Below are 15,726 nucleotides of genomic sequence, written 5' to 3'. Positions count from 1 at the left end.
AATCAAAGAAAGGAAGCAAGCCTTTTAGTGAGGTTATGTGATCAAAATTCCACTCTGGAGCCGGCGCCGCAGCTCACTAGGCTAATCCTCCGCTTTGCAGCGCCAGTACACCGGGTTCTAGTTCTGGTCAGGGCACCGGATTCTGTCCCGGTTGCCCCTCTTCCAGGCCAGCTCTCTGCTGTGGCCAGGGAGTGCAGTGGAGGATGGCCCAAGTCCTTGGGCCCTGCACCCCATGGGAGACCAGGAGAAGTACCTGGCTCCTGCCATCGGATCAGTGAGGTGCGCTGGCCGCGGCGGCCATTGGAGGGTGAACCAACGGCAAAGGAAGACCTTTCTCTCTGTCTCTCTTTCTCACTGTCTACTCTGCCTGTCAAAAAAAAAAAAAAAAAAAAAAAAAAGAAATTCCTCTCTGGGAAAATGCTTCAACAACTGCTTCTTCTACAAGGAGCTGGATTGTTGTTGTTGTTACCTCCTCCTTCACTAAGATGAAAATACATTTAATTAATTAATTAAAGATTAATACAATATTATTTTTTGTAATTAGAATAATCTCATTTTGTGCATCTATGTCACAATGACATACCAATAGAACCATATCTTATTGATAATTATATAAGGATATTTACTCAAGCAATGGCATAAGTGACAAATGGCTATAAAAAGTGGCTAATATAGAATACATTTAAAATTTTTGTGCTTTGTTGTGCATATATCCAATGGCTATGGTCATATCCTAGGTCAGCTACCATCATGCTTCTTCAGTAAGAATAGTTCTACTTTATGTTGCTTCATGTTCATCATGTTAAAATATTATTGATTAATTCAGCCAAATTCTGGCCATCCAAATGTACTTAGTCTTATAAATAGTCAAATAACATGGATTCATAATTAATTTAGATTTTAAATAAGTATTGAAACAAAATCAACCACCATGATACTCTTCCAAAAAACCTCATTCTAGAAAAACTGAGCATTTATCTATTTCAGTGACAGAGATACATGAATATATATTCAGGCAAGGCAGAGCTAATGGTAATATTATAATATGTATAACGTAATATTATGATATTATGTCATAAATTGTTTATAAAGTGTTACTCTAGATTTTGTTCCTGGATATTTCTTGATTTTATAACTCAAGTAACAAGTGTTTTCATTACTTTTAGGTTCGATCCATAGTGAGTGACTTTGCTGTTTTTCTCACAATTCTGTGTATGGTTTTAATTGACTATGCTATTGGAATCCCATCTCCAAAACTGCAAGTACCAAGTGTTTTCAAGGTGAATTTATCATCATGATCACTATCTATTAATCTCTCCAGCTGTAATGTTTTTTAGTTGATGTCTTTAACCTTCGTTCTTGGGATTTTCATGGAAACATAAAGAATATAGATTAATTGTTCAGTAAATAAAATGTGAATAGTATGACTAAAATGTTTGTCTAGTAGTTAAAGATTATGAGAATTATAGAAATAGAAGACTAAAGATTACTTGGAAAAATTCTCTGTCCATCCCCCAGTTGGGCTATCTGTGTACTATACTCCTAAAAGATGAGGAAGCATTTTAAAACTAAGAGAAATGTAATATCTTGATGCAGCATCACACAGTGGATAGGACCTGGAAAAAAGGTAGACATACATTTGTAATAGAACTCTGACCATGTTCTTATGTGAATTTGGGCTAGTTGTCCTCTCCAAGTCTCAGTTTTCTCAACTGTCAAACAGGGCTTGGACATCCTGTGTGATTAGAATTAATTCCTTTGAGACTCATCTTAGTCATCAGCCATAATTAAAACCCTCCCCTGAACCTCTGATGTGGCCATGATTTTTTTCTCTACACAATAACCTGTGTACACATTTAAAATAGCAGCTACCACATTATATTGAAATAGTTGATGTGTCTGTCAGATTCTAACTCGAAAGAAGGTTCTGATATTTTATCTTTGTAGCTTGGTTCTAGGACAGTGGTCAACATACTATTTATTTTGTTTGTTTGTTTGTTTGACAGGCAGAGTTAGTGAGAGATAGAGACAGAGAGAGTTATAGACAGTGAGAGAGAGACAGAGAGAAAGGTCTTCCTTCCATTGTTCCACTCCCCTAATGGCTGCTATGGCCAGCTCTGTGCTGATCTGAAGCCAGGAGCCGGGTGCTTCCTCCTGATCTCCCATGCAGGTGCAGGGACCCAAGCACTTGGGCCATTCTCTGCTGCCCTCCCAGACCACAGCAGAGAGCTGTACTGGAAGAGGAGCAACCAGGACTAGTACCCGGCACCCCAACTGGGACTAGAACCCAGGGTACTGGCGCCGCAGTTAGGATTAGCCAAGTGAGCCACAGCACCGGCCTAACATACTATTTGTAAATATAAATAAAATTTCCACTAGTAACAGTAAAGATGAATATTGTTTTATTTAATATAGATATTGATTGAGATATAGACTTTTGAGCCAGTCTAGCAGAGTTCCAATTCCTTCTTTAACTCTAACTAAATTTGGAACATAGGACAATTTGTTGGAATTCTCTGTGCTTTAGTTTCCTCATCTGTGTCATTTTCTTTAGGCTGTTGTGAAGAAAAAAATGAGTTAAAGTAGTTAAGGCACTTAGGATGGTGCCTGCTGCCTTACAAGTGCTTTCTGAATATCATTACCATTATCATATTATACCCCACTGAGCTTGTTGGTTTATAATTAGGGCTTTTCTGGAAACATCTGTAAGACTTAATTTGATGAGATGTTCATTAATCCTTCTAATAACTGTGTGCATTTTTTTGTTTTTCACAGCCTACCAGAGATGACCGTGGCTGGTTTGTTACACCATTAGGTCCCAATCCATGGTGGACAGTAGTAGCTGCTATTATTCCTGCGTTGTTGTGTACTATTCTAATTTTTATGGACCAACAGATCACAGCTGTCATCATCAACAGAAAAGAGCATAAGCTAAAGGTATGTTTTAATATCCAATTTAATGTAAATAATTTTGATTTAACAGATAGCAAGTGATGTTCTTTAGACTTTGCCTATATTCTGTCTTCATTTGTACAAAGAAATGTTAAAATAACATCTGAGATTCATGATTTTTGTTGTTTTACAGGATACTTTGTCTTGATGATGAGATGAAAACTTGATTGTAGCACTTGGCTGAGCTGTAAAGTCTCAGACCTTCCTTTCAGGGCTTAAAACAAACAAACAAACAAATAAACAACAAAATACTGTTAAAGTTCTCAGTTTACCATGCTTATCATTTTCCAATAAAATGACAATCTATTCTGGTGGAATCCAGCTTTACCAACTTGCCTTACCTAGGATTCTTCTAGTTGACCCCAAGTATAACTATTATGTTGCATCCATACTGGGACAAATTACACTTTCAGATATTCTCTTTTTCTTTAATTATTATTTTACCTCTAAGGACTATTACAACACCTTATAGTTTGTAAGTGACATCTTTGAGTTTTACTTCAAATTTTGATAAATTTGTTTTTACAAAAAGAATAAGTATGTAAATGTCTTATTGTATTCTGATAATGCCATTTTTGCAACTGTGAGAAATCAAAGTTGTTCACTGGTGTGCAGTTTGTCTGAGATATGTAATGTGACCACTATCACTTACAGAAATATGTTAAATAAAATCAGTGAAACCATGGAATGGTTAAAAATAATCTGAATCAAACTCATATTATAGGGGGCTTGCCACCTATCTTCACATATTTTTAAACTCTAGAGGAAAAATCATTACCAGAGTACAAGAAAAAATAGTTATAGGCTTTTATAAGTATGTGAGAAAGATTTAAAAACCTTTATGTCACTGTCATTATGATGGATACACACTCAACCTTTCTAGAATGAGGATTCATGGAATAGCTATCATGGTGGTTGCAGTGTGTTCAATATTGATGGAATACAATAATGATATAAATCTCAGAGAGCAATGTGTTTGCAATTTTCCTACTAAGAAGGAATTTTGTGTTTTTATTGGAGAAAATGTGTCTACCCTTAAACAAAGAGTGTTCTTCATTCTCTTTGTAGAATGTTTCTTAAGAATGTTTTAAATCTTTTTGAAAAGGATTTCTCAATTCACTAGTGTTCTGTGTCGAACAAAATGTTTAAATCTTAAAGATATATTTTACAAAAATATCTCATAAAGTATTAGGAACTATTCCAGTAGTGACTGGTACATGTTCTGGAGGGGAAGGGATTTACATTCTATTTATTTATTTACATTAAAACAATAAACAGACATATAAAGTTATACATACTTATTAAGGACTATATGATATTGCATTCCATGTACATGTTGTTATATGTTTAACAACTAGTTCTCTCTGTGGATAGAAAGAGGAGAAACTGATTTATAATGTTTGCTGAATTCCATGGGATGGCTGTTCCCACTATGGCTGATTTTAAGCTGCCAACACAATATCAATGGGCAGGAAAACTTTTTGAAAACTGAATAATTTACTCTCATATGTTTATGACTTGGCTACAATATCCCCTACTTAACTAAGCATTTTAATATTGGAAATTTTAATTATTTAAAAATTATTTCTCAAAATAAGGCATTTAGATTTCCAAGTTTGATAGCCTGGTTATTTACCATTGATAGTTTAAAAATATTTGCTTTTCAAACATCAAGCTTCTGCCAAAGTAAATATCACCACAATCTTATTATTAAACTTGCATAGTTAATTAAATAGATCTGTAAAACAAGTGTAAATAGTTTGTTAATATTGTGTTATTCTGTTGCTCTTTTCCTACATGCTAGTCTATTTTTTAAGACTGAAGGCATTTCTATTTTTCTGATTTTAAAGTAATGTATAATTTTGGTTTAAAAATCAAGTAAAAAGTTAAATGACAAAAGTGAAAAATACTACAATTTTCATTACCTAGGGATAACAGGTTACATTTTGATATATACCCAGGCATAGAATTTCATACTACATATGTTGTTTCTTTCTCATGAAAGAAAATTATTGTGATAATCATATAATATCAACAAGAGAAACCTGAACTATCATTTTTAATGGCTGTATGTATTTCATTGTATGACATGTACTTTAAAAATGAACTAAGAGGCTTTTGTTTTAGGAATCCATGTAATCATTATCACCCTTCAATGGAAGACATCCTACCCTTTATAATTCAGCAGAAATCCCACTAATTTTACAAAAAAATTGACCTGTGTAAAGCCCATCAGAACTGATGTAGTATTTTTTCTAAATACTAATGGAATCATATTAAAGCAAAATGTGGTGGTAAATGAAGATTTGCTGGCAGAAATCTTACCTTTATGGACATTCTGTAAAGTTGATCTTTAGAAGTCCCTCAACCTTATAAATCACACAGTCTTGTTACTCCTTAGTCTTCTTGAGCCTATATTACATCTTGGACTTTACAGTCTTTCTAAAACTCCAAATCAACAAATATGCTAATTTCTTGCTTTATATATAACTAAAATGCAGTAAAAACATTTTAAGTGGTCTTTTCAAGTACTTGTATTTATAGAATTAAAGGCAGAACTAAAGCATTTAATGTTTTGTCACCAAAATACATCTGAAGCTGTATTAGTAGACCTTTGTTATTATACAAATAGATGATTAAGTAGTCAAGGGATCATATTTGTGCCCTTAACACTCTGGATTTCATAAACAGTGGAACAAATCTGGCTTAATCATATTCTCTACTGCGACTACCACAAGCAGAAGAACCAGTCTGCTCTTGGCAATACGAATCTGAACACTCCAACCTCCTCCTTGGATGTGAATATTTTGAATGCCAGTTCTTTTTGTTGAAGACATAATTTTTCTACACCAAACACTTATTTTTGGCCTATAGCCTTGTCTTCTATAAAGCTTTACTATAGTGTGGTCTGCTGCTACTGATTTTCCTGTTAACCACAAGAACAAAAAAAAAAGGTCACCTTCTCAGAACATTGTTTACTCAGAATAATGGTTTGTTCCATAGCTGTCCTCCCTGGCTGTTGCTTCACTGAAATATTTGCAAAGTCTCCTGGCTTTGATTTGAATTACATTTTCACGAAATGATGTGTTTCTTTAATATATCCCCAGACCACAAGTTAACCACATTTTCAGCTTTTACTAAGTTTCTTTTCTCACTTAAAAACTCATTTTTTTCCATGGTCAGCATATTACGTGAAATCAGCTAATGAATCATATTTTCTAGTTTGTGTCTCAAGTCCCTTAGACCCCACATCATGTATCTAGGTCTCCACCATATATCCAAGGACTCTCAGAACTCCTCTGATTCTTTCTGTCTACAAACTCAGCAATTTAGGTATTTTTGTGTTTTTTTCACTTCCAAGTCCAGATCTAGTAGTTGATTTTCTTTTAGATGACAATTCTCCTGCCAATTAAGATGATTTTTATCATTTTATGAGTGTTACTATGTACACATTAAAGCTGTCTAGGCACAGCCCACTGGCTGAGCAACTTACTACTCTATCCAAATGAGGGGACTCAAAATTAGCAAAATTCCAGCTTACTGAACTCCATGATTCTTTTGGTCATTCAGGAGGGAAAGAAGCTGCAAATGTAAAATCTAAGAATGCAAAGTATTGTTGTCTATTAAATGTAGATATACATGTAAATTCATACTCTTCAGCATTTATTTGTTTCTTCCTAAAGCAGTAGAATGGGCATAGATGAGCTGAATCTCTTTGAAAAGCATTAAAAATCTCTGCCTGTTTTTTTTTTTTTTTATGAGTACACTCTCTCAGAGTGAAAAGAAAAGAAAGATATTATTTTACAGAAAAAGAAAGTTTCTGTAAGATACAACCATGGGCTTCTCTACATGTTTCTGTAGACAGTTCAGGCTTCTTTTGACATCATTTTTAATAAACAGCAATACAATCCGGGATCACTTGAGTAAATGAATGCGTTTGCGACATTCATTTGGCACCACATCCTCTCGATGGTTATGGCATTTGATATGTTCTTTTTTGCCCTCTTTGTCAGCCTGGTTCTTCATGTCAATCTATAGTCTTTTATGTGGTTAACTTGACAGATGCAGGAAATTGCTGCCAAGCTTTGAAATGAATTTTTTCAGCAGTGGCATCTGGGTATCAGATGGTCCTCTTGGCTGGCCTCTTGTCTTGCTGCATGTTGGTTTTAGTGGGGTCTGGTGTAGCATCACCTGTTGCTATGCTCCCTTTTCCTTCCATATGTCCATTTTCCGTGATTCATGGATGAATGTGAGAATAAAAGCTCTAGTTCTGTCTTTACTTGAGAAAAAATGTACAGAAATATGTTAGAAGGTACAGAGTTCTCTCTCTGACAAAGGGATACTTCCCTTTGGCTTGCATGCCTATCAGCTAATAATTTCGTTACAAAGACCAAGTTTTAAAAGACATTTTAAATGAAGAGCAAAGAAAAGGATGCTGATTAATTAGAGGATATGACAGAATTGCTGTTATCCTTTGGTTTATATAAATCAAGATTCTCCCATTGTTTTATAACATAACCAGAGGAAAATCATATTTTTGTTTTTATTGTATACCTGTATATTACTAAGCCAGATTTCTAAATTTAAAATCATTTCCTCCAAAAAATTTTTATCCACTTCTTGCAATTCAGAATATCACTGTTTACATTTGTATGATACTTCAAAAACACTCACTAAAAGTAATAGAAAAGCAGCATCATGACAATGACCTTGCTCATACTACCAAGCTGTAGAGAACATGGACCCTAGAAAGTCCTGGTTCTGCTGTAAGCTGTATTCTGTCCTCCTCCAATGTTCATGTTGTAGCCTATGGCACCTCTTTTTTTTAAAAAAAAAAAAAAGATTTATTCATTCATTTATTTGAAAGTCAGAGTTACAGAGAGAGAGAGAGAGAAAAAAAAGGAGAGAGAAAGAGAGAGATCTTCCATCCACTGGTTCACCCCTCTGATGGCCACAACGGCTGGAGCTGCACCAATTGGAAGCCAAGAGCCAGAAGCTTATTCCAGGTCTCCCATGCGGGTGCAGGGGCCCAAGGACTTGGGCCATTCTCCACTGTTTTCCCAGGCCACAGCAGAGAGCTGGATCAGAAGTGGAGCAGCCAGAACTCAAACCAGCGCCCATATGGGATGCTGGCACTGCAAGCAGCGGCTTTACCAGCTATATCACAGCGCTGGCCCCTGTGGCACCTCCTATATCTTCTATCAGCTTAGAAACACCACAACTTTGCAAAACAGCTGCAAGAAACACCATCTCCCTATTATATACCTCAGAAGCAGAGGCTTGAGAAATGAAGCCCTTCATGTTCTATATCCTTATTAGTCCAGAGCCCTTAAGACTGACACTCCTCTTGTTTACAAGGCTGACTTTAAAGAGACCAAAGTTTGGGTTCTGTTTGTGCAGAGCAGTATCTTCCAAAATGTCTCCCAGAAAGGGCTAGGGTTCTGGTAAGGCCTATTCCTAGGCCTTTTGGATTGTCCCATCTCCAGGGTGTTTCTGTTCACACACTGCTGCCCTTGTGAGTGAAAATTGTTCCTTAGTGGCTTGCAGAGTTACTCCAGAGTTACATTCATCAGGAAAATTGGGTTGAGACATTCTGGTAGCATAACTCCAATCGAGCTGACCCAAGTAAGTAGTCCACTGGGTTGATGACAACCACAGGAGGGAAGATCTTTAGTTGAGTATCACCCATATGCTCCTATTGTCTCTTGCACTTTTATAATTTGGTAGGAAAGAGTAGAAAGGAAAGGAAGAATACCTGATATTAAGAATTTTTTCTTTATCCTTTTCTTAACCAATTAACAAAGCAAAATAACAGGAAGGAAGCATTACCATAACAAATATGCAACAAATACTCAATATATTTCATACCCCAGGATATATAAGCTTACTTATACAACAAAATGCTTGCAGTTTGATAAAATTTCCTTACAATATAAAACTATTCTTCTAGAATAATCAGCCAGTTCTGTCACGATCATAGTAACAAATGGAAATGCTATATTTCTTGTAAAATCATGTTTCTTTAATTCTAAGAAATTCAGTAATAGTTATTTTCTTTTCAAATAGTCAATCTTTAATTTTAAAAGTTTTAAATATTTGAAAGTCAGAGTTACAGAGAGGTAGAAACAGAGACAGGGAAAGAGAGGCCTTCCATCCACTGGTTCACTCCCCACATGGCCACAACAGCTGGAGCTGAGCCAATCTGAAGCCAGGAGCCAGGAACTTCTTCCGGGTCTCCCACATGAGTATGGGGCCCAAGGACTTGAACAAACCTCTGCTTCTTTCCCAGGTGCATTAGCAGGGAACTGGATTGGAAGTAAAGCAACTGGTGCCCATATAGGATGGGTGCCAATATGGGATGCTGGCGCTGTAGGTCAGGGCTTTAATCCATTGCGCCCCAGCACTGGCCCCATCAATCTTTGATTTTTATTGATTGCTTATATGCCATTGATTATGCTTACAGCTATGAGACATACTGAGAAATTATATGATAAATTATCTACCCTTGAGAAACATATGGTTTGGGGTAGGCATTTGGCACAACAGATGAGACACAGCATGGGACACCTGCATCCCATATCAGAGTGCCTGAGTTTGAGTCCCACTGCTCCTTCCAATGCCATCTTCCTGATGATGCACACCTTGGAGGCAGCAGATGATGGCTCAAGTAATTCAGTCCCTGACACCGACATTGGAGACCCAGACTGGACTCCTGGCTTCAACCTAGCCCGTCCCTAGCTGTTCCAGGCATTTGGGAAATGAACAACAGATGGAAAGCTCTCTGTCTATCTCCATCTATCTACCTTTCAAATATAATGCAAAAAAAAAATAACAATTTTAGAAGAAACATCTTTATTGAGGAGCCTCGAAACAAAATGAGTGCAAGAGAGAAATGTGTTCAGCTGCTAGAATGTAATAATACCTAGCATCTACTGGGTGCTTGCTAAACAGATATTATTCTAAATGATTTATGAAGTTAACTTATTTAACTCTCATAACAATCCCAAAATGCGCCTTGTAGTCTCTTCATTATTATTTTCTGTACAGGGAAAAAGAGGCACAAGAACTTAACCAATTTGCCCAAAGTCATTGGTCAAGCCAGCATTTGATCCCAGAGATGTCTCCAGAACCCATCATCTTTAAACACTTTATAATACTGCCTGTCATGAAGTAGCTGTTAAAAATTAAAACTACAAGTTGAATGTAAAATAGGCCAAGCTTTTTGCTACCTCTGCAATTTACACTTTCAATTTTTATGTAGAATGGAGGGGGAAGGTAATGATTCTCTCACCTCTCCTTAATTTCTCTCCCCAAGGAGCCTTTATCTAATCCACGGGTGAAGTCTCCACACACTCCACTGCACTTGTTTTCCTAGTTTCTGTTTCCTGCCTCGTTCTAGGAAACACTCACAGTTGTAATACCTAAAGATCAATGATAGTGGAGTAGAATTACAGAGTATACAAAAGAATACAAAAGCTATCATTTTATTGAGAAGCTGAAATGGAAACAAATGAGAGAAAGATGGCACCATATTAAGATATGTATCAGGGATCTCAGGAGCTATGATATTATTCCAAATAAAAGCCACCCATGAGGCAAAAGAGAACAATTGGAGATTAAATGCTTAAGTAGATTTTGTCTCTACAAGATCTGATATGAAGGACTTCTTGGGTATTGTCAGGAAGTGGTTTCTCTTCACAACCAGGCCATCCTTAGCTTTGTTGTTGATACTGTTCCTTTTCAATCTTTCTTTTTGTAACAGAAAGGCTGTGGGTACCACCTGGACCTGTTGATGGTGGCCATCATGCTTGGGGTGTGCTCCATCATGGGTCTGCCATGGTTTGTGGCTGCCACCGTCCTCTCCATCACTCATGTCAACAGCCTGAAACTGGAATCAGAATGCTCTGCTCCAGGAGAACAACCCAAATTTCTCGGCATTCGGGAACAAAGGGTTACTGGACTTATGATTTTTATTCTTATGGGTTCATCAGTCTTTATGACAAGTATTCTGAAGGTAATAAAGTCTACCTTTGTGAACTTGAGAGCAGGCAGAATGCATCATGGTTTAAAAATTTCATTTGAATTCAAGCAATAGGTCTGAAAATATTATGTAGTATAAGATGAAAACGATTAATTTATTTGCCATGTTTATACACTTCCTACTAGCATAAGGGAGAAAAGTTATGTCCTTTATTTTAGAATTCTTAAATGCATACAAATTTAATTTGGCTAAGTAGAATTTGAATATAAATTGTTATGACGATTTTGAAATGATGATCAAGCTATGGAAAAAAGTCACTCATTATTTCTGACTGACTTGTGACCTGAATTCCCAACAAGCCTATACAAAATAAAAGTTTTCCATTTTCTTGTCAGTGGAAGATGTATGAGCAATTAATGTTGCCTACTCTGTGATAGAAGTACAGAAACAAGCATGGTCATGCTCATGGTCACATATGCAGTTTTGTATTTTAGGTATTCCATAAAACTACTGCATAGACATCATCACTGCACATCGTTACTTTTTCCACATTTCAAATAATTGAATCCATTTTGTAGAGAATAACTATTTTGTTATGTAATTTTGGCCAATATTTCTAAATTGTGTAAATTGTGTTTTAAGTTATAATTCACTCTACTTGCCCACGTTTTGGAATCTCTAGGTAACCTGTTTGGCACTTTACACAAGTTCACTTGTGTTTAATTATTTATACAAGTATTTAATTATTTATATATTTGCAAGAATTAATTTCTGTTATATAAGTAATTGTCTAATAGGATAATGGTTAACTATTCCAATAAAAGAGAAAATTTGAAATCATTGAATATTTACAAATACCTGTTGTGATGTTAAAACAACACCTAAATGTTAGCTTTATTATTCACCTATCCTTTTTAAAGATTATTTATTTTGAAAGTCAGAGATAAGAGAGAGAGGGATAGACACACACACATACAGAGAGAGAGAAAGGGATCTTTCATCCATTGATTCATTCCGCAGATGGCCACAGAAGCCAGGAGCCAGGATCTTCATCCGGCTCTCCCACAAGGATGGCAGCATTCCAAACAGTTGGGCCATCTTCCGTTGGCTTTCCAGGCCATCAGCAGGGAGCTGGATCAAAGTGAAGCAGATAGGACTCAACCAGCACCCGTATGGTTTCTGGCATTGCAGGCAGTGGCTTTACCCACTGTGTCACAATGCCCACCCCTATTATTCACTTTTTAAAAAAAAAAAATTATTTATTTGAAAGAGTTACACAGAGAGAGAAGGAGAGGCAGAGAGAGAGAGAGAGAGAGAGAGAGAGAGAGATTTCCCATCTACTGGTTCACTCCTCAAATGGCCGCAACACCTAGAGCTGAGCCAATCCGAAGCCAGGAGCCAGGAGCTTCTTCCAGGTCTCCCATGCAGGTGCAGGGGCCCAAGCACTTGGGTCATCTTCTACTGATTTCCCAGGTCTTAGCAGAGAGCTGGATGAGAAGTGGAGCAGCTGGAACTCAAACCAGTGCCCATATGGGATGCCAGCACCACAGGCGGCAGCTTTACCAGCTAGGCCACAGTGCTGGTCCCTATTATTCACATGGTGTTTTAATAAATTTTGACCTATAAAATATAACAACCATTTTATTATCATCTCATTTTAGAAATTGGAAAACTAAGGTGCTTCATCAAGCTTAAGGGAGCTTAAGTAACAACTGAAGATGCTAGAGCTAAAAAGTGCTAGAGCTAGACTTTGAACTCATGTCTTCTGGTTCTATACTAAACTGCTTTTTTTTTTTTTTTTTTTTTTTTTTTTTTTTTTTGACAGGCAGAGTGGACAGTGAGAGAGAGAGACAGAGAGAGAAAGGTCTTCCTTTGCCGTTGGTTCACCCTCCAATGGCCGCCGCTGCAGCCGGCGCACCGTGCTGATCCGATGGCAGGAGCCAGGAGCCAGGTGCTTTTCCTGGTCTCCCATGGGGTGCAGGGCCCAAGCACCTGGGCCATCCTCCACTGCACTCCCTGGCCATAGCAGAGAGCTGGCCTGGAAGAGGGGCAACCGGGACAGAATCCGGCGCCCCGACCGGGACTAGAACCCGGTGTGCCGGCGCCGCAAGGTGGAGGATTAGCCTAGTGAGCCACGGCGCCGGCCAAACTGCTTTTAAAATACATTTTTGGGGGAGGGGGACAGCACTATGGCACAGGGGTTTAGCTCACCACCTGTGATGCCAGCAACCCTTATGGGCACTGGTTCCTGTCCCTGCTGCTCCACTTCCTATCCAGCTCCCTGCTAATGCACCTGGGAAAGCAACGGAAGATGGCCAAAGTCCTTGGACCAATACAGGCCTCAGCTGTTTTGGTCTCTTGGGGAATGAACCAGCAGAGGAGTATCTCTCTCTCCCCCAACTCTCACTCTGTAACTCTGCCTTCAAAATAATAAAATTAATCTTTTAAGTGATTCATTTTAAAAATATTTTTATTTGTCTGAGGTGAAAAAGTTTCATGTATTTCGTATATACAGATTTAGGAGCATAGTGATATTTCCCACCCTACCCTCCCTCCTGTCCCCCTTGCACCCACCCTCCTCCTTCCTTTCTTATTCTTCAAGTTTTACAATGACATACTTTCAGTGTATTTTATAATCATAAGCTTAACCCTCTATTAAGAAAGAATACAAAAAAAGTAGAAAAATGCTTTTTTTTCTATTATCTTTTTTATAAGTACAAAATAGCACAACCACAATCTGTTTGAAAATAACATATGCCTTTTCTTTAATTATTCTTTTACAGTTTATTCCCATGCCAGTGCTCTATGGAGTGTTTCTTTATATGGGTGCTTCATCTCTAAAGGGAATCCAGGTAAATCACTTACAGCTCTGCAGGCACATCTGTGGTGACTCATCTTAAATCTATTGATGCTAAGTCATGTGACGGCTAAGAAAAGCGCATCAGTTGAGGAGCAAGTTTCAGGCCGCAATTTAATTTCTTGAAACTTGTCAGAGTTACAAAAATTAAAGAATCTAGCAACTCAGGTTCATAACCTTAGGATACTTCTATTTACCCCAAGTCTGTTAAACCTCTGAGAGGTTTCCATTTATAGCCCTTGTGGAAGATGAATGGCAGTATATTTCAAGATACCCAAATACTTACAATCTTTGAGACTCTAATAATGTCTATGGACATCTATCCATGAGAATAAAAACACCTTTACCACCAAGATTTTCATGCTAATATATACTCTTTAAAATATTGGAAATAACCCAATTATCCAGCAAGGGTAAAATAATTAAGTAATCTATGGTATATTCACTGAAAATTGGTAATTACGAGGACTGCAAAAGTAACATGATACAGATATTTGTGGTGTAATACAAACTGAGGGAATGTCAGCCATAAATTCAGAAAGCTGTGAGCTTGAGTAAGATTAAAAGGGAGGTAGAGAAATAAAAACAATATGTTAAAAAAAATGAGATCCTAGATGATGTTATTTCTTTTATGTTTGTTTTCTGTTATTATAACAATTGTATTTATAAAATTATTTTAAAATTAATCTTAAAATAAGGATATATAGGGTAAGGCAGTTTCAAATATAAGGAAACCATATGCATTGTTTTAAATATTGGATAAATATTTTGCGTATTATATTAGCTTTCCATTGCTATGTAAAAATTACTGTATAATTTAGCAGATTGGAACAACACACTTTTGTTACCTCAGAGTTTCGGCGGGGTGGGGAGAGTCACACATTTGGGAGCCATTTACCTAAGTGGTTTTGGCTCTAGCTGTCTTATGTGGTTGATGTCAGAATGGAAACAGGCAGCAGTCAACCGAAGGCTTGATAGTATTGGAAGATCTACTTCCAAGCTGGCTCATCACATAGCTGTGGGCAGGAGGCAGTAGTCTCGCTCTGATTGTTGGTAGTAGACCTCAGTTTTTTGTCCCAAGATCTCTTCATAGGATACTTATACTTATGTTGTATCCTCATGACATAGAAACTGATGCCCTCAGCATGAGCAGGGAGGGGGAGAGGGAAAGGGAGAGAGAGGGTATTAATTAAGAAGTGCTTTTTAGTTCAATCACAAAATTGTGCATAGTCACAGTTCTGTTTGTTGGAATTGAGTCACTACTAAGTCTAGCTTGTAGACAAGAGGAAGGAAATTACAGTCCATCTCTTGAATAGAAGAGTATTAAAGAATTTGTGGATACATTTGAAAATCTCTAATAGTGTATTCTACATCTTTACATAGGTTGTTGGAAAATTCTTGTAGTTTTTATTTTGTGATTCTACTGTCAGTTGAATAGTGAGTATTTCCTTAATGTGAGGTTCCACATTCTGGAACCTCGGAATGTGACCTTATTAGGAATTAGGAGCTCTGTAGATGCAATTAGATACAGATCACACAATAAGATCATCATGGAGTTAGGGTGGGCCCTAAATCTAATGACTGGGATCCTTAAAAGAAGAGAAGAGGACACAGAGAGTCCCATGGAAGACCAGAAGAAGAGACTAGAATTTTGCTGCCACAAACCAAGGATGCCAGGAGCCACCAGGAACTGGAATATGCAAGGTTTTTCTCCCCTGGGTCCTTCACAGCAGGCGTAGCTTGGAAACATCTTGATTTCAGTGTTCTGGCCTCCCCTCCACAACTGTGAGAGAATACATTTCTATTGTTTAATAAACCCACAAATTGTGGTAATTTATTATATCAGCCTTAGGAAACTAATACAGATTTCTACTTAAATTTGCCTTGGAATAATCTCGTTTTGCAACAACATTATGTTGCCAGAACAGCTAACTTT

The 15,726-nt window shown here is 37.3% G+C and overlaps 1 protein-coding gene across 13 annotated transcripts in view; it reads left to right on the top strand.

Annotated features, from left to right (window-relative positions):
* SLC4A10 (solute carrier family 4 member 10) overlaps window positions 1-15,726 on the top strand; it is a 333,141-nt gene that overhangs the window by 284,906 nt on the left and 32,509 nt on the right. For all 13 annotated transcript variants that reach the window (XM_051848038.2, XM_051848035.2, XM_017342639.3 and 10 more), the window contains 4 exon segments: window positions 1,167-1,280; window positions 2,776-2,937; window positions 10,715-10,966; window positions 13,717-13,785. In XM_051848038.2, the coding sequence (XP_051703998.1) occupies window positions 1,167-1,280; window positions 2,776-2,937; window positions 10,715-10,966; window positions 13,717-13,785 (597 nt within the window).

The sequence above is a fragment of the Oryctolagus cuniculus genome, chromosome 3 (assembly GCF_964237555.1).
Source record: "Oryctolagus cuniculus chromosome 3, mOryCun1.1, whole genome shotgun sequence".
In the NCBI taxonomy this organism is placed as follows: domain Eukaryota; kingdom Metazoa; phylum Chordata; class Mammalia; order Lagomorpha; family Leporidae; genus Oryctolagus; species Oryctolagus cuniculus.
Note: the sequence above shows the minus strand (reverse complement) of the source record. Positions and strands in the feature narration are given on the sequence as shown.